The 24,685-nt window shown below is 45.5% G+C and overlaps 2 protein-coding genes across 16 annotated transcripts in view; both read right to left on the bottom strand.

Annotated features, from left to right (window-relative positions):
* Nucleotides 1–3,968: 3,968 nt before the first annotated feature.
* On the bottom strand, nucleotides 3,969–6,469 carry REP15 (RAB15 effector protein). Its single transcript, XM_005531850.3, has one exon. The coding sequence runs from the start codon at nucleotides 5,771–5,773 to the stop codon at nucleotides 5,033–5,035; it is 741 nt and encodes a 246-aa protein (XP_005531907.1). The 5' UTR covers nucleotides 5,774–6,469; the 3' UTR covers nucleotides 3,969–5,032.
* A 116-nt stretch (nucleotides 6,470–6,585) lies between these two features.
* The window catches only part of PPFIBP1 (PPFIB scaffold protein 1), a 105,917-nt gene continuing 87,817 nt past the window's right edge, over nucleotides 6,586–24,685 (bottom strand). For 8 of the 15 annotated variants that reach the window (XM_014260477.2, XM_014260478.2, XM_014260480.2 and 5 more), the window contains 15 exons: nucleotides 24,299–24,359; nucleotides 23,198–23,227; nucleotides 21,246–21,420; nucleotides 19,723–19,755; nucleotides 17,371–17,512; nucleotides 16,966–17,094; nucleotides 16,225–16,375; nucleotides 14,853–14,964; nucleotides 14,622–14,710; nucleotides 12,670–12,792; nucleotides 11,799–11,924; nucleotides 10,775–10,963; nucleotides 10,073–10,252; nucleotides 9,370–9,435; nucleotides 6,586–8,910 (listed from right to left, as the gene is read on the bottom strand). In XM_014260477.2, the coding sequence (XP_014115952.1) occupies nucleotides 8,824–8,910; nucleotides 9,370–9,435; nucleotides 10,073–10,252; nucleotides 10,775–10,963; nucleotides 11,799–11,924; nucleotides 12,670–12,792; nucleotides 14,622–14,710; nucleotides 14,853–14,964; nucleotides 16,225–16,375; nucleotides 16,966–17,094; nucleotides 17,371–17,512; nucleotides 19,723–19,755; nucleotides 21,246–21,420; nucleotides 23,198–23,227; nucleotides 24,299–24,359 (1,693 nt within the window). In that variant the 3' untranslated portion in view covers nucleotides 6,586–8,823. The remainder of the gene's footprint in view (nucleotides 8,911–9,369; nucleotides 9,436–10,072; nucleotides 10,253–10,774; nucleotides 10,964–11,798; nucleotides 11,925–12,669; nucleotides 12,793–14,621; nucleotides 14,711–14,852; nucleotides 14,965–16,224; nucleotides 16,376–16,965; nucleotides 17,095–17,370; nucleotides 17,513–19,722; nucleotides 19,756–21,245; nucleotides 21,421–23,197; nucleotides 23,228–24,298; nucleotides 24,360–24,685) is intronic. The other 7 variants (XM_088054760.1, XM_014260483.2, XM_014260488.2 and 4 more) reach the window with 3 other exon arrangements.

Genomic DNA, 24,685 nt, shown 5'->3' with positions numbered 1-24,685 from the left:
AGTAGAGACAGGAGAGGAACACCAACACCAGAGCTGTCCAAAGGGAACGCCTGCCAAATCAACCTCCAGGACCTGTGGAAAACATTTTCCAGCTTAGCTGAGTCCATCTACTCCTGTCTTCCACTCACAGACCTTTCAGACCTCCATGCCCAGGAGCCACTCTGGATGAAAGGGCCCCTCTGTGTCCATGGATGTGGCTTTTCCCTTGCCGCCCCTGTGGTCGATGGGGAGCTAAAGGAGAAGGAATGAACGGGGAATAAAGTATCCATAAATACAGCAGATATGGCCGCATGCCTACACTGAGGTCATAACAAATAATATCCCAAGTTATTGTGATTAAAGTCCCATTTAGCTGGGAAAAGTAAGAGGAAAGACTCCTGGTCCCCATCTCTGACTCCTTTTTGTAGTACCTGTCACCCTGGAGTGCCAGGACAAGGGGGAATTGCTTCCCACTGACACAGGGCAGGATAGATGGAATATTGGGAAGAAATTCTTCCCTATGAGGGTGCTGAGGCCCTAGCACGCTGAGGCCCTAGCACAAGGTGCCCAGAGAAGCTGTGGCTGCCCCTGGATCCCTGGCAGTGTCCAAGGTCAGGATGAACAGGGCTTGGAGCAAGCTGGGATAGTGGAAGGTGTCTCTGCCCATGGCAGGGGGTGGAGCAGGATAAGCTTTTAGGGTCCCTTCCACCCCAAACCATTCCGGCATTCCATGGCTCTGGCTGGAGCCAGCAGTGACTCCTGGGTTCCCCTGCCCATGGTCTGGAGTTCCCCACCTGGGTCCCCTCAGGTGCCCAGTTCCAGCCCTTTGTTCCGTGCCCCTCAGGACTTGTCATGGTCCTTGGCCAAAGCTGCCTCCCCAGCTCTTCCCCTCAGCAGATCATGCTGTGCCAGCTTTTTCCAAGCCCCTGCCCTGAGCTGACACCCTTTGCTTTGCACCAGGGGCCACCCCAGCGATTGTCCGCGCTGGAATATCCCCCCCACACTGGGTGTGTGCCTGCTGGAAGCTGGGAAGTGCCTCGGTGTTGGGTTTTTGGAAGGATGATTGGGATTTAGCACCTACTGCAAGCACTTGAGGGACTGCATGCCAGTTTGTACAAAAATGCTAATTTGTGCCCAGGCTTGTCTAAATACCCATCCTGCAGAATTCCAGGTCTTCTCCACTACCATTCTGTTTAACTGGAACCTCTGGGATTCGGAAGGCTCACAAGGAAAGCTGGAGGTTTGCAGGGAGAGCAGAGTTCATCTAATCCCACTTGATCCTCAAAGGCACGGGAGCTGGAGACCCAGAGCAGTGGGAGTTGGGGCTGGCAGGTCTCTGCTGTTGCTCCTGGTGATTCATCCCTGTCTCCTGTAGCTGAGAGCAGGCAGGGGATGGACACGGGGTTGGCAGGCAGCTGCTGTGCCCCTGCAGGATTTAATCAGCAACTCCAATCACCTCCTGCTCTTTGGGGTGTCCCAAGGTGCCCTCACAACCCAGAATAGACACCCAAGCAGGGTGGGAGCTACCATCCCATGGATCCCTGCCTTTCAGGAAGCCTATTTCCAACCTCTGAGAGCAAATGCATTTTTTTGTCCCTCGTTTGCAGACCCTGAACGACGAAGCTCCAGCTCTGGTGAGCATGAGGGGTCTGGAGCCACATTAGCCCAGGAAATGGCAAAGGAAACAGTGGGAAACAAGGATACTGCACAGTCCACACACAGGAGCAGAGGGAGAAGAGAGGCAGGGAGCAAGGGACTCCTCCCTGAGCAGGCATTTAATGCATCCTCTGGCCATTTTTCCAACTGATACCTGCTGTGCTCAAAGATAAGGTGGCCAAAAGCAAATCTCCATCAGTCAGTGCTGACGTCCTCTGACCTGAGGCAGCTCTGCTGATTCCAGTTCTGCTCTCTCCACCCCACCTGGGTTATTTTCCAGCCATCCACAAGCAGGGCTCACTTGTCCCATTCATAGGGACAGCACACAAGCCAGGCCCAGCAGCTCTGTGCTAGCAGTGGGATGCATTCAGCTCTGTTTCATGCCTGGATTGCCCACTCCTGTGCATCCCCCTGGGAAATGAAGCAGGCCTTGGGATTCAGGCTCCCAGCCCTGCCCAATCCAGGCTCACTTTCACCTCAGTCCCCTGGGTTTCTGTCCTCACAGCAAATCCTGAACTGCACCCCAGATGATACCCCAGTGCTTGTCAGCCAGCCCCAGAAGGCTGCAGAGGCATTCCCACAGCCCAGCCAAAGGAAGAAAGGGAGGCAGAACCAGAAGAAAGGGCCAGCAGGGGCAGTGCAGCAGCCAGAACAAACGGGGAGCACGGAGGGGGCACGGATGAATGCAGGGGGACACCTCAGCTCCTGGTCCAGCAGGGCTGGATCGATGCTGCGGCACAGCCATGGATCCAGGCCCAGTGGTTCCGGAGGTGCTGCTCCAGGGGCACCTCTGGTAGAGCACACGGAGCCTCCGGCACACAGAGGGAGTTTGCCTTTCCTGAACCCCTCATTTTCAGTAGCTCTGGTCTCAGCACCCATTTCTGCTGTGCCTTCTGCACAGGCAGGCAGATGGAACCTTCACTAAGGGAATGCTCTCACCAACGTGAGAGCCCCTTCTCTGCCCCTTCTTCACACAGAGGGAATGCTGAGCCTCCGAGCAAGACTCTAGAGCGACGCAGAGTTCATTGACTGCTTCCAGAAAACCAAACGGGCTTTGAACCTCTTGGTGAGACACAGGGGAGCTTCCATTTGTCCTGGCTTAGGGCAAATTTGGGAGGAAACTTCCAAAGGGGTCCCTCTAGAAAACAGACTTCCATGCAGGGACAGGGCTTTCCCCCGTGTATCCCAGCAGTGAGTGTTCAGAGGGAAATCTGAACAGAAAACACTGCCAAGGGACAAAGGTGTGAATTCCAGGTTCTTCAGAATTCAGGACAAACCTTGTGTCATGCTGCCACACAAACTGCCCTGGGATTTCAGGGGCTGGGGGCTGCACCTTAGCTGGTCCATCAGCACATGCAGTCACAGAAGCCTGGAGATGGCTGTGAGTCACCTGAGCTGAGGCTCCAGCTTGGCTCAGTGGATGAACATAGAGTTCCATGGTTAAATACTTTTCACTGTTGTTAACCAGAATCCAGAGCCTTGGCCAATTCCCACCATGGCTGAGGGCCCAGGGGCCTGAGCTAAAGCCCACAGGGGAAAGGGCCAGAGTGTGGTGCAGTCTGGGAAACATAACCCAGCTCCTAAAATAACATAGCAAGGCTATGTGACATCTCTGAGGTACCAGAGCCCTTTGAGAGACACAAATCAAATCAAAACAACTGCCCCAGTGAGTAACTCTCATAGTTCAAACTCTATACACTCAAGACACTTGGATTTTCCCCTTCCCTTTCTATTATTGAGAAAGCATGCAAGGGAAAAAAAAGCACAGTTTTCTAGTGAGCCAGCTTTTCTAAAGAACTGGATAGGTGAAGTCATACTAGTTAGAATATACCAATTTAATGCAAAATTAGTTTTCTGCAGGTTTTTTATAAGCCAGTATCAATCCTGCTGCAGTGTTGATTATTCTGCTAGTTTAAACAGGAAAAAAATCCCAATCCCCCACAGCTATGCAGGTTCTCTATGCAGCACACCAGAACTGTCTCCTCTGTCCCACCAAACCCAGCCACACACACAGAATACAATGACAGCATCTCTTTAAAAACAGTTCTATCTCAATGAACTGTTTCAGGACTGAAAGGTCACCCTTCTCCAAACCCAGCTATGTTTGTGACTCAGCAAAAATGTCACAGTTGTATTTATTTCAGTTCCCCTTTCAGATTCCCTGCCTCTGCCATGGAATGCTGCAAATACTTGTGGCACTGATGTCTCAGCCTCCTTAGGCTCTTTTTTAATGGCTTGTTAAGTAACAGCCTCTGATTCTCAGCTCTCACAGCTGCCCCCATTTTACAACTCAAATAGTAAATAGTGGAAGATGAATGTGTTTTCAAAATTATTTTTATTCTGTTAAATGACTGAATTTATATGAAAATTAGAGTCAGATGAGTTTTGCACTGACAAGACTATTCAGACAGCTATACCCAAAGTGAGTTTACCAGACTGAATATGGATCAGGGCCTCATTCACTGGTTAACAGTAAAGCAAGTAATTATAATTGTATAACCAACCCAAAAGCCTCACTTAGTCCAGTAAAAGCTGAGGGAAATAGAATAAACCAAGCCTATAAATACCATCAGCTGCTAAACTACTGAAGAGGAATTCCAAGTGAAATAATCTTGCCTCTTCCAGGTTTGCTCTCTTCTGTGCATGGTCAGGGGCTGCCTCTGTTGCTGTGATAAGGTCCCTCCCACATCAGGCCTGGTTTTTGTCCCCATTGCTTGATTTTTCCCAAGTGTTCTTTAACATCTGCCCCCTACCTTGCCCTGACACAGCCATTCAGTGAGAAAAGCTTCGCAGTTGGCCCTAACCCTGCCTTTGGTTCACACTTCAAGGCCCTGTGGAGCCTGGCACCAACGGTGGGGTAGATAATTAGTAATTCTCTCTCAGAGCCCATTTCTAGCACTGGGCAGGGCTTTTCCTCTTAATTGAAACCAGCTCACTCCTTCCAATCAGTCATTTTAAGGCCTCGTATTGTCCTTCACACTCATTGCAGCTCTTCTGACCAGCACCAGCACATTTCCATTATTACAGGCTCACCCTCCTAGGACAGAAAAAAACTGCCACACAGCAAACAAAGGCTCTGGGTCAAATCCACCAGGACCTCCCCAGAGCTCTGGCTGATAAAGCTTTCAGCAGCTCCAGCCAAGACTTAATGTCTGGCGAACAAAATGTTCTGGAAAAACGTCATGCCTTCTATAAACACATTTTTCTGGCAGGTCTGCCCTGGTGTTTTAAAACCTGGAGAGGCTGACTCAGCCTGGCTTCTGCAGGAGCTAAGGGAACACCATGGGTTGAGGGGAAGGTGGAGGGAATGGAGTGTGGGGAGGAAAGAGAGGGGGGGCAGAGCTGAGCCCTGCGAGGACCCTGCTGCTGCACGGAGACACTGCTCCTGCCCAGCTGCTCACACAAAGTTTATGTACACATTGCCCATGTCCTTCAGCCCATTTCTGGTGCCCAGGCAATTTTCCAACATGTCTTTTGTGGGCAGGGAGCTGTCAGTGCTGGTGACAAATTGCAGCAGCGCGTTCCTGCCCGACAGGTGGCATTTTTGCTCCTCCTTCGCAACGCTGTCCAGCAGGACTCCTCGGATGTCCTTGGGCTTCCCCGGCACACCGAACACGATGAACAAGCCCAGGCAGTCCCGTCCCACCAGGCGGCAGAACTCAGCCAGCTTCTCAAACCTGCTCATGTTCTGGAAGCACTCGTCGGCCAGCGCAGCCTCCCGGCAGCAATCCTCGGCAGGACCCTCGCCATGGAAGAGCTCGGCCGGCTGCAAAGCCTGCACGGCGATCTGGAGCTTGATCTGCTTGTCAGACCCACACAGAGTCCAGATCCAGTCCACTCCAAACAGGGAGGACTGCTGCTTGGTCATTTTGCTGGTCATGATCTGCTCCTCCATGCCCTTTCCCATGCAGAAGCTGATGAAGTTGACCAGGAAGATCTCACTCAGCGTGTTTGTGGCTGGCTGGAATTTGCTTTGAGGATCCACAAAACCGAGATAGTCTTCCAGCTTTCGAGATGCATGGAGTACACCCTGGCTGAAGACTTCACAGATGACCAGAGTTTCAGCCTTGTTCTCCTGGTTGTCCTCCTGGGAGACCCTCTGGCCCATTTTCTCTGCCAGAGGAGGTAGTTTCCACATGCAGATTGCCTCAGGGACAAACCTTTATTTTCCAGCAAAGGCTCTGCAGGTGCTGGGCTCAGCCAGACCTACTCAGCTGCACATGGATACCTGCAGCCTTCCCGGTGAAGGTGATGGTAGAGCTGAGCTCTGTGTGCCGGTGGGGTTCAGCCAGGCTTTCTCCTGGGTGTGTTTCTCCACAGCTGACTGGGCAGGGACCAGCCCAACAGGCCCTGCAGCTTTCACACTTACTGAATACATCTGGTGCTTGTTTTCCTTATTGTTAATTCCGGCACCATTTCTTTGGCTGATGTTATCTCATTCCGGTCTGATCTTATTTCCTTGGATCGGATCTCCTTTCTAGGACTATTGCACTGAAACCATTTTTTTGGCACAGAGTGTTGCTTGGAGATCAAACCATCTTTTCTTTTAACCTCCCAGAGAAAGGAGGTTAACACTTGGGACCAGAGAGAGTCTCTTCCACAGCAAGAAGGGACAGAGCACCCTGGAAGGGCTCCCTGTGGAGCACACGTTGAGCAGTGATGATGGCACTTCTCACCACACCAAACAACCCAAGATGGTTCAAATCTGGATCCCAGAAATAACTAAAAAGTCTTGATATAGTTGATTTCTTAGCTGTTAGTTGAGCCCTGCTACAGGCACTAGTGACAAACAAATTAACAAGTCAACAAAAAAATGTTTGATTTTGCCCCTTTTCCCTCCTTAGTTTTGAATAGAACAGAACAAGCTTCTTTGGAAAGTTAATTAGAAAATAAAAAGGAAAAAAAAAAAAAATAGGACATGAGAAAGGGAACCAGCTTCCACAAAAACACTTGGCATTTTCCACAGACTTTATTTGATTTCACATGGCAATACACAGCAGTTACGTTTTCCCTCTCCAAACCAATTAAGCACCTCGACAGTATCGACAGTGTGCACACACGCACATAAAAACCTCCTGACTTCATCACCTCTCTTGTGTCCCCACCCCAGAACAGAACCAGGGTTCAGATCACAGCTCTGAGGGCATGACCTGGCACCAGGAAAGGGTTGTTTGGAGCAGAATGCTGCTTACACTGCACTTAAATGATCACTGCCCTCACTGGTAACACTGGTAACTGGAGAGTATTTTTGGCTATTTCAGCACACAGAATATTGTGTCACTAGCTCCCTTTTCCCCCCCTGTGAATTCCCAATCCTGCCCAGTAGCCAGTAACTAGTGAGAGCCATCCAGAGGAACACTTGTTGGAAGCCTGCACCACATTTCCTAGTGCTTCCACAGGTTTTTACATTCAACTTCCATGTAAATAATAACAATATTGCAGAGTATTCACAGAAAGGGAGACCTGAATCCACATCCCAAGCATCAGCACCCTAAACCTGCCCACATTAAATTTTGCATCTTGGGACATCAATAATCACCTACACTGCACATCCTTCAGAGGTCCAGGTTATCAGCTTACATCATTCTAATGCTGGAATATGCCTCTGATTTGAGGGGAGTTCCCTGGGAAGAACCTTTATTCCTTTCCTAGCTTTGTTAACAGTGTTTTATAAACACCCCCAAAGTCAGCACGAACCCCAAATCCCCTGCATGACACCAGGAATGGTCTCATTTCCAGCAAGGAGAGTGACAAAATGAGTGACAAATGCTTGGCAAAGCAACACCACCGCAAGGAACAGTTCCAGCTGGACTTTTGTTTTCCTTTACAGAGCAAAGCAGCTTCATGCCATTGTGCTAAGAGACATGCAATGTTCAACACCATACAAATGACCACTGGAATAAAAAGTTACTTTTGTTTGTTTGTTTGTTTGCTTTTGGCTAGGACACCTCACAGTACTGGGAGTCTGACACAAGATTCCCACTGGCTAGTTAAAAATTTTAAAACCTGATGATCCTCAAAAGCAGAGGAGCTGTGCTTTAAGAAGGTAAAATGATAAGCAACACATTTGATATCTCAGTTTTGGAGGAAAAGTCCCACCTTAGGCTTAATAATATGAAATAATATATTTCCTATACATTTCTCTATATAACTTTTATTTTTTTTTTGCAACTACACCATCTTCACGTTAGTCACAGCACAGAAATATCCCTTCCACATGGGGAGGGAGGGAGTACTCTCAACTTTAAGGAAATTTTTTAAGTCATGGAAGTGTTAATAACTTTATTGAATGCACTAATTACTGCTGCTGGGGACAAGAAAGAAGACATTTTAAAATGTGCAGTTTCTGGATGAGCCACTGCCAGAAGAAACATGCTTTAGAATTGTTTCATCTCAAAATGGAAGATCATTAAACTGTGCACTCAGTAAAAAGCAACGAAAGCAAACAGTTCCAAAGGTCAGCCTGCCTTTCCCAGTAACCAGCTGGTTTGCAAACTGGCATAATTTTTTTACAACCTTCTCTCTTCCCCTTGCACACCTTCAACTTTCCATCACTCTAGCTCACAAAATTTAAATTTTTGCTTTTATATGTACCTCATATACTTTTTTCTTTTTTTTGTTTAATACAAAACAGTATAAAAATAGGAGCAACAGTCAAGAGCTACAGGGGACCTTACACAGGACACGGATCTCTAGAATCCTACATTGGATAGGGCTGAACTGGTGCTTGTGCCAAAGAAAAGCACTTAGAAAAGAGCAGTAACTTCTATTTTTCAGCTGAGAGCGCAGAGAGAGCTGATGTGCTGTATCTACAGATGCAACACTTTCACCTAACATCTTCTGTTCTTTTCAAACAGTATAAAGGATTATCTGAGGCCACAAATAAGCAAAAGGAGCACTATCATACCACATCGATGTCAAGGCAACACTCTGAAACATACCACCAGTTTTTACATTAAATAGAGTTAAAACAATTACCATTCACCAGTGTCTGGGTGTTTTTTATGGCAACTTAAGTAGGCACCTTGTTTTTTCTCCTTTTCTCTTTAAAATTCTCCACCCCTCAGTGTTACTTCCAACAAACAGAAGCAAGAGCAATGTAAAGTACATGATCTGCTGCCTGTCACGTGGAACAGGGATGTCCTTGCATGCAGGAGAACTGCCTTTGTCAGTGCCTGGTGGTGACTGTCACACGTTGGAGTCCTCATCTGTTATACTGGTGCTAGGAGAGCAAGTGGCAAAGTCTTTGAACATTTCATCTTCCTTCAGCATGTGCTGGAAAGGAAAGGAGGGAAGAGTCAAGGTTTCTCACAACTGGAGTCACCTGTCCTGTGCTGGGCAGCAAACACTGCCTGCCAGCCACTGCTTTGTTCTGCTGAGGGAGGTCTTCACCCACCCTGCTGCAAAACCAGCTCACCACTGTCTGCTGGCCCCAGTGGCTCGAGGTTTCCACCCAGAAAATGCAGCCTGACTCCCAGCTGGAAACCCACTAACCATGGGCAATGTGGGCTGTGTCTCCTGCCCTCCACGGTGTGTGTGGAGCCAGAACAGGCCACCAAGCCTCCCCACCAGGATGGGCCAGGTACATTCCTGAAACACTTGGTTTTCTTGTGCCCTCTGTCCCTGCAGAAGACCCAAAGGACCTCACTGACCCTGTTTAACATGAGCCAAGGGGCTCACACCCATCCCACAGAAACAGAGACCTTACAGCACAGACCCCATTCACAGACTTACTGTCAAGTTGTTGATGCCTTCAGAAAACGCTCCTATTTGCCTCACCGTCCCTTCTGAATCTTCCATCTATAAAAAACAGAGAATGAACCATGAATTAATAGCAACTTATTTGTATCACAGAGTGGAATCACAGAATAGGTGGGGTCGGAAGAGACCTGGGTCCAAAACATCTGGGTCCAATCCCCTGCCATGGGCAGGGACACCTTCCACAATCTCAGGTTGCTCCAAGCCCCATCCAGCCTGGCCTTGGACACTTCCAGTGATGGGGCAGCCACAGCTTCTCTGGGCAACCTGTGCCATGGCCTCAGCACCCTCACAGGAAAGAATATTTTTCTAATATCCTAAACCTCCTAAGATCTAAACCCACTCTCTGTCGGTGTGAAGCCATTCCCCCTTGTCCTGCTACGACAGAGTGACAATTAAGCACAGCACACAATTTACTGATTACACCTGAGATGTTCAGAGCAAGGAAGAAGCATGGCCTGTCAGGAAAGGAGAATTACTCCAGAGCAGGCCCTAAAAAGGTGCTGCATTCACAGCTTCAACCTCCTTGGGAGCACAGCCTTTTGTCACTAATGCTGTGTGACAGCAAGAAGTCAGGGCCTTCATGGGCCAAAGCAAAACAAAGACTTCCCTGGGGAATGAAAGATTTTCCCACCAAACCTGACAGCTCAAAGACTCAGAATTGTTAGAACTAGCTTACCTGCTCCAGCCTGTCCAAATCATCATCATCGTATACTCGGATATCCAGGCCAGGCTTAAAGCCCTTCTTCGATCCACTCCCAGATGCTCGCCCCAGGTCCATAGGACACACATACTCCTCCACATCATCTTGCTTCTTCTTCCTCAGGCTCCCAAAATTGCTGAAGGTAAGTTTCTTTGGCTTGAAAGTGAAGAGGAATTTGCCAAGGAGTTAGGGAATCGCCAAAGAATTAACAGGCCTACTCATGCCCTCTTGTGTTTCCATGACAAAGGGTCAAAACCCCAGTGCTCTCCTACACAAAACTTCTGAATTTCAGGACAGTGGCATCTGAAAGGACAATGTGTCCCCTCATTCTACCACTGTTAAGACACCACCATTTAACAGATCCCAAATGTGGTCAAAATTCCACATTAAACCACGAGCCTGTAAACAGTAAGGGACAGTCCCCTCCCAGTCATCCCTCAGTACAGACAGAAGGGCGACATCTCCTGTTTGTGCATGTCAGAGAAGCAGAGAAGTGGCCTGTTCTTGGTAGACATGAGTGTCAACCCCAGGTCTGCCAGGTCCTGCTCTCATGCTTCTTTTTTTTAGGTACCAACCCCTTTTCTCAGATCTTACTGACATGCCTTCCCAGCATGGATAAAAACAGAGACCCAAATGCCTCTCTGGAACCTCCTACCCCTCCCAGAACAAGTGGCCTACCTTGACTTTGGCAGTTGCTGTCAGGAGGACATAGTCAGGGGACTCCATGGCTTCACGTTTCTGCTGCTGGGCCTCCTGCCCCACCAGGAGGTTGAAATGAGTGGCCAAGTGCCGCCTCAGCAGTGTCTTGTTGGGTGGGATGTTCAGCAGCTGGGCCATGGTTTCTACATTGAAACGGGGCTCCAAAACCTGGGAATCCAACCATAAAGAATCCAATCACACAGAATCCATCTGAAGCCAGCACTGTCTGATGAGATGTCTGATGGATATCCAGGCCTATCTTGGTCACTCCCTAAGGCTGTTTTGAGATTTTTGTTGGTATTTTAGAGGAACTATACAACAAAGAAGAAGGAAAGAGAGTTAACTTGTTAAAGGATTCCTAAAATACTACCTACCTTCACGCTTTCCTTCTGGAGTTATAAATAGGAACAAATTGGCAGGTAAGAAGAAATTAACAGATAAATCCACCCTTAACTGAAGTACTGTGTGAAGCTGCCACAAAATGTTTACCCAGCATCATGTTCCAATTCTGGAAAAGGTAGCCAGAAGAATCATGGAAAATAAACAGACACAAAATGTCTGGAGCAGGGATACAACTCCTAATCACCACAACAAACCTCTGCAGGTGTAAGTCTCTTGTCTGGAGTATGTGATGCTAGAGCAATTAAAAACAATCGTGGTTTGACAGTGTAATCCCAAATTTTACGAAAGCTTCCTTCACAAATGAAAACCATATCCAGACTAGGAAGGCAGAAAATGGCTGTTCAATAGTATGGCAGCACTGCAGGACAGGAGGTGGAGAATGCCATACCAAAATAGAATTGTAAGGGGAATACAGAGTATTAAACCACACTACTTCCCCTCGAGACATTCATATCTTTTAAACTATAAGGTAAGAAACTTCTTATTAAGCAGAATAAGCAGAAAAAGCATGTGCAGCAAAGATAATGTCAGAACATTGACCCAGTGACTCCCAGACATCTTTCTCCTTCATAAAATGGAAGAAGCCACCTCAAAAGCTCACCATCAGCCCCCCGTGCACTCCACTGCCCCGCAGGTTGGGTGCATACTCTGCCAGATCCACGGAGCGCAGCCACTCCATCACGCGGTGGTTGGTCCACTGGGTGACCTCGGAAGGTGTCACATTATTCTGCCAACAGGAGGGACAGGCAGGTAAGGAGACATCCCAAATCAGCTCAATCCCAGCCCAAATCTTTACTGAAACGTACCTCTCCTGCCCTTAAGGAATACAATCCTACTTTGCACTTGAGAAAAAACTCTCTTTCTGATTGCTACCTTGGGCAGGGGACAGGGGTGTGTCAGATCATTTGACTATTGCACTGTGCACTAGGGTTATTTGCCATTTCTACCAATAGAGCTGAAAATTCAGCTGTTTCCATGAGCTCCTGTGCTGTTCTCACACCCTGTGAATCTAAATCCAATACACTGGGTTGTTTTGTCACCCATTGCCCCATCCAGAATTCACTGCTTCCAAAACACAATGATGGCAGTTTCCTGCCTGGTAACAGTTTTACACAGAACATTTTGGCACAGCCATCAGTTTTCCAGAGAGTTGCACAAGACTCGTGGCAACAGTGCACTGAGTTTAAGATGATTTGTGGTCCAGACAGCACATCAGAGGCTGGGCCAAACTAGCCAGCTGTTGGCTTGGAGGAGATATGGAAGACTTGGAAAGGGGGACATGAGTTTGGGGTCATGGCAGGTAGAGGAAAGAAAGTGATGTCAGAGCTTGAGGTTAAAAGAACAACATGAGAAACAGGAAACTAAAAATGAAGCAGAATGAAGAGGAGAGAGCAGAGCAGAGCAGGAATAATTAAACACCAGGGACAAAACCCTAGAGGATTCCTCTTTACAGCTTCCTCATAAAGCAGTACCTCATCAGACGGCCTCCTGCGCAGGCAGTTGGGCTCAAAGTTGTTTATTCTCAAAACCTGAATGGCTCTTTTGATGCTGAGGTGGTGAAGGACACTGATGACCTTCAAGGACAGCAGGTCATCCTGTCAAAGAGCAAGAGGGGGTTAATAAACACAGACATACTTATTCATGGGACCAGCATTCTCCTGGAGGGGACTGCTTTAGCCCCTGGCTTAAAATGGCACATCTGACACATGTGGGGGAAGTTTTTAATATGTCAGACAGGTAATTTGTATCAAACCATCTGTCCCAAGATAAAAACTTTCTGTGTTGCACTGTACTAGCTCTTGGGGGATGTTTTTCACACAGGGTACAGAGCTTAGTACAAGAAATGTGGGGTAACAAGGAAGGAAAAAGGGTGAGATAACACATCCTCAGTGACAGGATAAGATCCAGGACAGCACCAACACACTACATTAGACTCACCTGGCATTTAATCCTGCCAGAAGTTTTAATACCTCAAATGTCCAGCTAGAAGTTTAACTGAAAACAATAAATTGCCCTGAAAATTGGGACATTCTCTATGGTTAGAATAAAAAAAAATAGGAGGGAATAAGAAAAGTGTCTCAAAGTCAAAATGCAATTTGGCTAACTTAAATTTATGCACCCTTGTTCCAGAGTTAGCATGGCTTAATCTTTCAGTTTTACTTATATGTTATGAGCCCTGGAATCTATTTTGTCAGATGTTTAAGACAAGATTCTTTGCTAACCCAAACATCCCACTGTGTTCAGCTAACTTTGTGATGAATCTGACAGTAGGTTAACTATGTCATGGTTTCCTATTTCATTTAATATAAAATAATAAATGTTATTATATGAATTAATATTAAATATTAAGTATTTTATTATAAAATAATAAATGTTCACTATTATTTATTTTTAGCTGGAGTAACTTCAAAAGATAGTAACAAATATTATTTTAATACTTCGCATATTTTGTTGGTTATTTACAGCCGTTACCATAATTTGATAGTTAAACTTGCTCTAAAAATATCCCCACTGGATCTACAATTAAAGGGCAGTGACAATGGTAGTAAAGTCTCCCAACACAACATCAAACTCAATGCAGGCTGCTGGCATCACACCTCCCAGGGTTAAAAAGAAGAAACAATCTTATAATAAATAAAACCGCAAACCATGACATAAAACTTATGCAAAACACATGCGAACGTGGCATGAAAAGGTAACTCATGGTTCATGAGAGAGCAGGGCTGTGATTGAATTCTTCTTTGTTGTACAGAAAGAATGAATATTAGCCATGTTCAATTTGCATTTATATCCCCAGAGAAGGAAGGTCTTATCTCATCTTACCTGAGCCCTTACACAAAGAAAACCTGACTGGCAGTGAAGTGGGGAGTGGGGAGGTGATGCCTGTGCTAAGCACTTTGAAATGCAAAAGCTGTTAAGTGTAGCCTGCTTTCAAACAAGCTGGCTCTCAGAACTGCAATTTTCTTCAAAGGAAATTGCTTGGGTTTTCTTCACCTATGCATCCACGTAAATAAGCAAGCTGATAAATGCTTGCTTACTGAAGAAAAGGATTCCATCTGCTTCTACTAATTAATAACAACATGAACAACAAAAGCATGAGTGGCAACCACAGCATTTGCACCTTTGCATTTGTACCTTTGTGTACAATCCCTGCCTGAGCACACCGGTGTGACACACAACTGTTAAGCTCAGGATTGCCCACTTCTGATGCATGAGTCCGAATTCTTACTGTGTTTGCTCTTAGGCCAGAACCTAGTAGCTCTAAAGATGGAAAGAACTTAGGAAATGCTTACAGGTGAGCAGCAGTATCTGATTTCTATAGGTTACAGCTACTGGCATTAACACAGGGCACTCACTAGAGTTTAAAGGGGTCCTTTGAAGACCATGAAAAGGATGTCAGAAAAGGAAGAAGCCATTTACTCACCACACTCATGTAATGGAGCATGCGGCCATCCACCTTCCCCTCATCAAACTGGGTCTTATACTGGGGCAGGCCAATGTCATCCAGCCACCCTAGGGCAGGACAGATACTCCTGTCACAGTGGCAGCCACATTACCCAGCACCACTTACTGTTCCCATCCTCAGCACCCCAAAGCAGCCACGATTAGGGACCCCTATCCAAAGCCACTGCTTCAGCATGCAGTAAAATCTTACTTGTAACCCAGTGATAATCCAGTTTTCCATGGTTGTTTTCCTCTTCAGATCCCAGTGCCTGCAGTGCAAGCTGGAGCTTCTTCCGATGCAAAGGGTGTTTTATCCCAAGCTCCTGTGAAAGGAAGAAAAGCAGTAAATCTAGAGATAATACTATTTTATTCCTCCCTCTGCTGAATGACCAAGGGTTTCTAAGAATCACACTTCCACAGCACTGCATTTTCTATTTGCTGAATTTCAGCGTCCTTTTAGCACATGTTCAGCACTAGGGAAAGGCCCACTTACTGGGGTGGTTAGTTTCACAGTGTTGAAGATAAATTTCAAGGAGTGATGGATTCCAAATTGCATTAAAATGTTGGCCACAATATTCTCATACTAGGTTAAAAAAAAAAATCCCACAATACAATAAAACCTTTAGCATTCAAAAAAATACTTGCTGGGATTAATTCTTCCCCTTCCACTTAGGCAGGTAAAGTTAAAATAATTATTTTGTTAAGAGCACAGGAATGTCCCAGGAATTACTGAAATTCATTAATGCTTCCAAATGCATAACATTATTCCTCAGTTTAGTTGCAAATGCAGCCATTCCAGGATCTCTTTAATCCCATTTTCACTTTCAGCAGTGCCTGCTGGTTAATGTTACCTCTGATAACACTATTACAAGCATTATAGCACATTACATTACAAGCAAGTAACACATTACATTATGTTCATAATACTTCTCTTAGTGCAATTGTTGTGTAACTACCCAGTTGAGAAAACAGGCTTACTATTTGGTGAAGAGATTTTTAAAAAGCTGAAAATTCAACCTTTAGCAAATATTAGGGATTAAAAATATAAATTGAATCAATTTCTTCTGTATTTCTTGTTTTTAAAAATAGACAAGCAATTCTGCAACAAATAAAGACAGACACTGATCAACTTGTGTGTAACAAATCCTCATTCCTCTTTGTATAAAATGGACAGAAAATACAATCAGACCAAAACAGCACCTTTTTATACCCTTCGCACATAGGCATAAAACAACTGTAGCACATATGACTGCTAATGAAGCAGGGCTACAAACCCATATGATAATGAGGCAGTCTCACATGCATATTTTTAGAAGGTACTACAGTCAAGTGATGTGTCCATGCTTAATGAAGTTAAATCACGTATTTATAATTATTAGCTTCATTACAGAGCATTAAATTTCTACAAAACTTCAGCTGAAAAGAAACGGATTTGGCATCACTGCAGGTGACAGTATTTTGAAAACTCATCTAGCTTCCATTTTTCTACCAAGTGCACTTTACAGACCTGATTTACATGCACAGAAACGGTGATATTTTTTTTTGTACCTTTATTTGAAAGGAGTGTTTCTGGTATTCCTCACCTTTTCCAGATCCTGCTGAGAAGCCTGCAGAAGTGTTTGTCCAGACAATATCCAGTGCCTGCCACTATTGATATAAGAGCCAAGTCCTTGGTCCTGGAGCCAGTTGCAGACCTGCTCCTTGGTCCACTTTGCGAATGGCATGTCCAGCTCACTGCGGGAGATTTTACCCAAAAAAGACTGATAAATCCCTTGCTTCCAATCTCCTGTTCTCATAAATAATGAGAAAGCCAAAAGCTAAACCTAATTCACATCTTGTGGAAGCTGGGACAATCTCTGAGGGGGAACTACCAGCATGATGAAGCGCTGGGCGTTGCTGATCTATTGCGACTGTCACAATGAACACGGCCTCCTATAATCCTACTGAAAAGAGCCACCTCTGCTGCCTAGCAATGCTACAGCTCTGGAATGAAACTGGAATGTTTCACTTTCTCCTTTAATCCCTCGAAGTGCAGCAGGAAAGGCAGAGAAGGAGTATCTGTCACTGCCACATGAGGGCTCTTGCACTGCCTCAGGGCCCCATCCTGCGAAGGCAAGAGCTCAGCAGCAAGACCCCACCACTCAGCCCACCTCAATCCTCCAGAGACCCTCTCTCACAGGAGGAAGCGGCCTGTATCTGCCTGGTTTTGCTCAGAGAAGAGAGGGGATGTTTCATTTTGGCACTGGCCTTCTCCTTTGGGCCCTGTGCTTGGCCGGAGCCGCCGGGATCCAAGCACTGGCACACTGGCCCCCCTCGTGTCTTACTTGTGGGACTGCCCCAGGTCCCGAGACCAGCCCAGCCGGGGCCCTGCAGTTGCTCTTGTCCCTCCTCTTTTGAACTCCGTCTCAGACATGTCTTCTGGGTTGAACGTGGTGGACTGACTTCTTTTAAGTCTAAAGGAAGAAAGCACATTGACATTTGGCTAAGGAAAAGGCACATCACTGCCACCCACTGCAACCAACACTGGCAAGATCTCCCCCAGGGCTTGTAGCTCCTCTTCTACCTGCCCCCAGCCTAGTCTCATCTCTCCCAAATACCACACAGGCTCCTGCTCTTGGGATATTAAACCATGAAGCCACATGTTAGCAGGGGAGAAATAGGTGTGTTCCCAGCAAACCCCTGCCCAAGCCCCAGCTCTGGAGAATGGTCATCTCTCATCTTTTACTTACCTTCCAAACAACTTCTTGATTCCCTTGGCCTTTTTCCTGGAATCTGGAGAAGGTGGTGTCATCTGCAGGCTATCTGCTTCTTTTGGGCGAGGGGGCAAGCCAGCCAGATCTAAGTGGTCTGCAGATCCCTTCTCTGTTTCAGCTGTCAGAAAACAAAAGCTGTCAAGATCCTCTTATGCAGGACTGTACAGACATGCTCCTGACCTTGGGAATGACTCCTGCTAGATTACTGACAGCCACCATGTCAAGAAAATGGGGCAAAGAGGAATGGGAAAATCCATGAGAAACGCCACATGTTCCTCCTTCATGGGCCTGGCTGGTAATGCTCCAAGGCAATGCTCTGCTTCAGTTAAGCACCTCGCTTCCAAGGTGGGAAAATCCACCTCATTAATCAAGCAGTGAATTAAATCCCAAATTTACTCTTCCTGAGGGAGTGTTCCTACAGTGCTTTCACAGGAAGAGCCAAGGCACGTGGGTGCCCAGAAACAATTCAGAGCAGTGGCAGGGAACTAAACCAGAAGTCCCCAAAGCACAGAAAGCCAAGTAACCTTCCTGTGGCTATCTTCCCCAATAGTATGTAGTATTTCATTCCATGGCCAGGAAATTCTAGCAACAAAACTCCTGCTGCAGAAGGAGGGCCCTCTTTCCCTCACTTCTGCAAACTGTGGAATATTTTGTTCCTCCTCAGAGGAACACCATGGATTTTAGGCTCTGTCTGAACCGTATCTTCTGAGTGAACAAAATATCTCTGATCAGAGACCCTCAACATTACCACCCACTCTAAAAATATTAAATCCTTGATCTGTAGCTGTTTTCCATAACAACAAACCTGAGGGCTCTTGTCCCTAAAGGGGAAGTTGCCACAAAAGCTAAACTATTAAAGGAAAAAACAATTTTAAGATAATTTAAAAAGGAAACTAATAGGATTGCAGTATCTACTAGACTACATAAGCAGAGATGTGCCAGCAAGTGCCAGATAGCTGAATAAAACTACCACTTGGAGTTTATGCCAGTTGCTTGCTGGGGAAGAGTGAGAGCATGAGCTTGTTCAGCTGAAGCAGCCGTGGCAAGGCAGTCAGGCCTGGAATCACTTGCAGCATCTTTCAATATAGCTCTGTAATTAAATGATCATCACTTGTGTTTGAAATGGACTTTCAGACTTACAGGAGAAAAGTAAACAATGCATCAAGGCAGAGCTTATATTGTTGGGACATGTTCCACAAGCCACGGAGTTGATGCTGAGATGGCCACAAAAGGGCCATGACCAGCAACAAACTCTAGGCTTTGCCAGTGTATCCTGCTGGGCAAACTTCAGATGGTTCAGCCAGAATATCTATGAACGAGTCCCATTTTCCACCTTGTCAAACCTTGCAGTGAAGCAGCAAGGTCACACAAAAGATCATTTCCAGGCACTTTGGTTTGGCCACTGTCAAACACAGGGATCCTTACAGTGAGACAGAGACAGAACTAACATCAAACCAGGATGTGGCATTTGAGGTTTTTGCTTTACTTGTAGAAGGTAAAGTAAAAAAAACCAAAAACATGTAAATGGCATTCTAGAAAGAGAACACCAGGACAAGGTTGGGTGCATTAGTAGCAGAGATATGCGGGAATTGCACTGTTTGCTCCTCATACCTGGCTCCTTTTCATGCACTGACACAACCCTGTAGAACAGATAACATTTAGGGGGCCATATGAGAAAAAGAGGGCCCAAAGCCCTTGGTCTCTTCACCACCCCACATGACACAGCTCTGCTTCCAAAGGCAGGTCTGACCTGCCCTGGTCAGAATCATCCAGGGAATGCTCACATCACAAGACTGGTTTTTATTTACTATGTGAATGGCTCCTTCCCCATTTGCCCCAGTTATTTCTCATTTGTTTTATTATATCATAAATACAACTACATCTAGAAGACTAATTACGTATGCTTTCCCTCAGAACTCCCTTAAATGAATGCCTGGGAAATACAGCTCATTCCTTACTTCACCACCCTTTATAAACTCCTCCAGTGGATCTAGGACAAGTGGCAGCACAAAGGTAACTAAGCATCACCAATTCTCACCTGGCATCTCAAAGTACACCAAAAGTACTCAAAGTTTGTGCTCAAAGTTACAGCAAAAATCTCTGCAAATTGACCCGCAATCTCTCATTAGTAGCAGCTACTCAGGAACAGAACAGCTGACTTCTAGCAGAGGGCAAATGTTACGTGAAAACTCCTTTTAGTGATGGGCAGAAGTTCCGATGCAGAGCTCTGGTGCCTGGCTGTGGTTTGGGAAGTGTGTGGCCACAGCCAGCTGTTAGCAGCAGTCAGGGCACAGGGCTGGCACGGGCAGGCATGCAGGATTACTGTACCTAAAGTAGGTGCACTTGCACTTCGACTGCGATCTTCAGATATCCACACAAGGCACAAACCCACACGCAGCACAACGGGAGAGAACACGCAGAGGCACAAGGTCAAACACAATTCAAAACTCACGGTGACAAAGTACGGCACAAAAGGAGGGAGGGACGTGAGACACAAGCGCCACACGAATGCTGAATTCACATGGGATTAGGATTCACTGGGACCTCCCTTTCACAACAAAGGAGTGGAGCAGAGCTCTGTGGTGCAGAGAGAAAAATGGCACTGCACTCACTTCAGTGCAAGGGGGGTCACTTGCTCCAGGACCCGCTGCTCCTGTGAGGTGGCAAATATCTGAACAGCCACTTTACAGATGGAAGCACTGAAATCTGGATAACATCAACAACTTACTCAAAGCCACAGCACCCTGATTTAGATGACCCATCTTCCACTCCTTTATGACAGCCACAAGTACTGTGCTTTGTTAGACAAATTAATTTCAGGACAAAACAGGGTATTACACAAAAGCAAACATGAAATAAACCAAAGCAAAGAGTCTAACCCTCAGAATTGACTGTACATCTATTCCAAGTAAGCTAGCAACTTCCCAGGCTTTATGTCACAGGCAAATATAGGCAGCTTATCATCAGTGTGTAGGTATGTTACCTGTTTTGAAAAAAAATCTGAAATTCTCTTAGAGTAACAAAGAAGAAGCTATCCCCCTTCAGGCTTTTCAAATAGATAGCTAAATTCCTAAATCTCATGCAAGAGGATAAACAAAAACCTCAGGTGTCTGCAGTAGATCTGGTACAGGGACTCGCTGGATGCTTGAACTGGATCATTGGAAAGACTGCTAGAGCAGAGTAGTAAATGTAAGTAGAATTCCAGTTAGTGGCAACAGTGACTTCTGCATTAAGCAGAGCATTTTGTTTATTTCTTTGTCATATGCAAATGTCATCAAATGACAATACCAAAATACCCCCCCACCAACACTACAAGTAAAAACATCAACATGAGCTTGAATGACTTGCCAATCCTGTTCCTGTTGCCACCACTTCTTTTGAAAGGCTGCTTAAGTAAAAAAAAAAAAAAAAATTAAAAAAAATTAAAAAAAAAGAGAGAGAGAGAGAGAGAGAGAAAGACTGAGTGCTGCTGTCCTATTTCTGTGTATCTGAAAATCTTATGAAAGATAAAAGAAAATCTTATAAAAAGATATGAGGATGGAGCCAGGGGAAAAAAACCCCACAAATTCCATGTGTGAACTACTGCCAGACAGCCAGCATTTCATACAGCAGCAATCCCCTATGAGGTCCCAGGGGAGATACCACAGCAGAGTCTGAACCACATCAAACACTTCCTTACATCAGTGATTTTTTTTTCTTGTTGTTTGATATTTTCTAAACATTCTACTGTCAGAAGTGCCACCAAGTCACTGTGAGACTAAGGCCGGCTTTCCTGCTTCTTAAGGCAGTTACAGCTGTTGTTAAGAACCTTCAAAATGCACAGAATCTGAATGCAGAGGCATGGTACCTACCCAGATTGGGGGCACTTGCAGTCCTCTTGTTATTTTTTATCTTGAAAAAGCCTCTGCCAAAGGAAGACCTGGCTTTGCGGGTGCCAAAACTGTCCTCATCGCCTGTGCCACCGTGGGAAGGAGACTTGGGAGGGAGGGTTGCGAAATTATTGCCTTCCACAGGAGGTTTAACCTGCTTGAATTAGGGAAATAAAGAATCAATACAAGGGAATTGCAGAAGGCCTTTTGAGAGCCTGCAAAGTAACCACTGGCAGATTATCTGGGAAGTCCTCATCTGTCACTACAAGAATACAGAATGTAAAAACCATTAAGAAAAACATAAACAAGATCTTCATTGGAATATGTTGTCCTGGTTTGGGCCGGATGGAGTTAACTTTTTCTTAGTTCAACACTGTGCTGTTGTTCAGTCCTGTGTTTTGGATTTAGTAGGGAATAATGTGGATAACACTGGGATGTTTGGGTTGTTGCTGAGCAGTGCTTGCCTTGAGTCAAAGAGTTTCTATTTTCCCATGCTCTGCCAGCAAGGAAGTGCACAAAAAGCTGGGATGGAGCATGTCCAGGACAGCTGACCTGAGCTACCAAAGGAATATTCCACACCACAGAATTCCATGCTCAGTATATAAACTGTGGGGGTTACTGGGAAGGGGAGCCAATTGTAGCTTGGAGATGGGCTGGGCATTGGTCAGTGAGGGATAAGCAATAGTATTGTGGTGCATCATTAGTCTTTTCAGGGCTTTCTCTCTTCCTCTCCCTTTTATTATTAGTTTATTATTATGATATTATTATTATTAGGATTTTACTTTGTTTCAATTATTAAACTATTCATATCTCAACCCCTAAGCTCTATCTTCTTTTTTGTTGATTCTCCTCCCCATCCCACTGGGGCAGGGAAGTGGACCAGCTGTGGGGTCCTTTGTTGTCAGCTGGGATTAAACACTGGCATATGTTCAGGAACCAGAATAACTATCACTACCTGCTAAGAGTAAATTGTGTTCTTTAAGATGTATCTCAATTTCTGCAAGGCTGACTTAAAGATATGGCAAAGGTAAAAACAGAGTCCTGCAAGGCTTTGAACTTCTCCAGCTTTGAAGGGTCTCTGTCTCCCCCACTGGCAGCTGTAGGGGCAGTAAGTAGGAAGCAGAGAGACAACACCCCACAGTACATTGGTTCTCTGCCAAGTGTCAAGAGAGCTCTTTCTGTCTGTCACTGCTCTGCAATTTCTTAATTAATGGATTAATTGACTGTGTCCACTGCCAAAGCAAAGAGGAAATTACATATCAAGCAAGGAGTATAAATACCAAGAGCGGTATCAGACACTCCAGTTAGCCCATTTAAAGCAGTTCTTTAACCTCACCAGCTGTTTCACTGTCTCTTTGAAAGAAGGAAGCAAAACCATTCACAGCCCAAATATAATCCTTTGGCTTTTGCTGAATCAATATAGCATTCATCCTAGGGCTGGTGTCTGAGGTCTGTCACCTCTGCTCAGGTGTTCCTAGAGGTAAGGACTGCAAGATGTGGCCTTAAGGTACCACAGGGTGACTGTTCTACAATGTCGGGCTTTTCAGAAACACACTTGCTAGTCACAGGAAACAATTGAGAAACCCAAAGGTTTTTAAAGAGACACTAATCAAAGATAATTACAGAGTCAGTAAAATGCTTAATGGTTAGCTTTGCTAATTATCTTGTGTGAGAAAAACATTAGCTTAGCTGGTAACCTTGTGCAGACTGGAAGATAATCCACGTGAGAGGAGGCAAGGCCATGCTGAGCACTGAGTACTGAGAGTGGCACCCACCAGAGACTCCTCACTGTCCTGTCTGCAGGATTTCATTCCCCCTCTGGAACAGCGTGTGGCAGTTCCACACCTCCCAGCCTCCCAACACCTCCTCACTGCCTGTGTTTCTCCAAGGACACACATCACCACACACACACACACACAAACATCACACATTACCTCTGCTGGCTTCTGTGCACAGTCTCTGTCCTGTTTGGGAAAGATTAAGACATTTAAAAAGTCATGGTTTACAGCCAGTATTCAATTCATTATGATTACCCAGAGTTAAGTTCTGACAGAAATACCCTTCCCTGACCGTTCCTTTTCCCCAAAATAAATTTCTTCAGAACTTTATTTCACACAGATTAAGTCTTGATTGGTCTGAGGTCAGTGAGCCAACATGGAAATAGGGTTGCTGTAGTTCACTTTGTGGAGGATTACCTGTGCACATGATTAGTGACATGCACAATGTTAAGGCATTCACAGGTAGAGCTGCTTGAGGGACCCAGAACAGGAACCAGGCAGGGTAGAAGCCAAGTAGATAAAACATCCACAGCCTCTACTTCTTGTCTGTCCAAACAAACAAAAAACCAAAGACCCCCCCCCAAACCATGAAGGCCAGCTCTTTTCAGGTTCTGGTGACATTTTCAGTCCTGCCAGCCTCCCCCCTACACTGCAAGGCACAGGGGGTATCAGGGAATTCAGGAGCTTCCAGGAGTTCAGGCTGTCACAAAAGAGCACAGGAATCACACTGATTGGATGGCATTGCTAGAGATTAGCTGCTTTTGGTCACTTCCATAGAAACATGAACTGAAGCTATCCCCAGACATCCAACAGCTCAGTATTTTGTTTCTGACTACCTAAAACATACAGTCAGCTCAGACTGTATTTTATTGTGATTACATGGCCTTCCAAAATTATTCACCTTAAACATAGGTAGGAAGAGGTGGTGGTAGTTATTTTTTTCTTGTCTCAAATCAGAAAAGCATATCCAGTAAAGAAATCCCACCTCATTTTCTGAGCAAAAACACAGCAAGACAGTCTTGGATAAAAACCTCATACAAAGATTTTTAAAAAAGCACCTGTGTTTTCAAGGACAGATTTTCTTCTATAATAGAATGTGAAAGATGTGACATGTGTGTGACCACTGCCAAGACATGCCACAAGGAGCCCTGCTTTGACTCAGAATTTCTCAGAAGGCAACACAACACCCACAGGGTCACAACAGAGATGTCACACCTATGTACAAGGAGATGGGAGGAAGTAAGAGACCAAACCTACCACTTCAGATGTGTCTTTCCTCAAACTGCTCAGACTGCTGGACTTCTGCAGTGTGGAAGTTCTGAAACAACATAAAACCCAAGCTCAGTTATTAGAATTAAATTTGCTAAGATAAGGACCTTCAAAAGAATCACCTTTAAAGACAGCTTTATAATACATGATGAGATACACTAAACCCAATGATAATTTGAATTAAGATGCAGTAATTCAGTGCAGTAAATGCAGTAATCAGAGCTCATGCAGTTTAATGAGATACTGTAAGAACTTTCACACTGGAATAACTGCTGTTTTAGGAATATGTGGCAGAAACTAAAATTATTTTCTCATTGTAGTCAGCTGATCATCTTTCCCCCACTATCAAAAGGAAACAGCAAATCATGTGTGCAT

This window comes from Pseudopodoces humilis, chromosome 5 (genome assembly GCF_049639895.1).
Source record: "Pseudopodoces humilis isolate 2021_Gansu_Grassland_sample_001 chromosome 5, ASM4963989v1, whole genome shotgun sequence".
NCBI classification, from domain to species: Eukaryota; Metazoa; Chordata; class Aves; order Passeriformes; family Paridae; genus Pseudopodoces; species Pseudopodoces humilis.
This window is presented reverse-complemented; position numbering and strand designations above follow the sequence as displayed.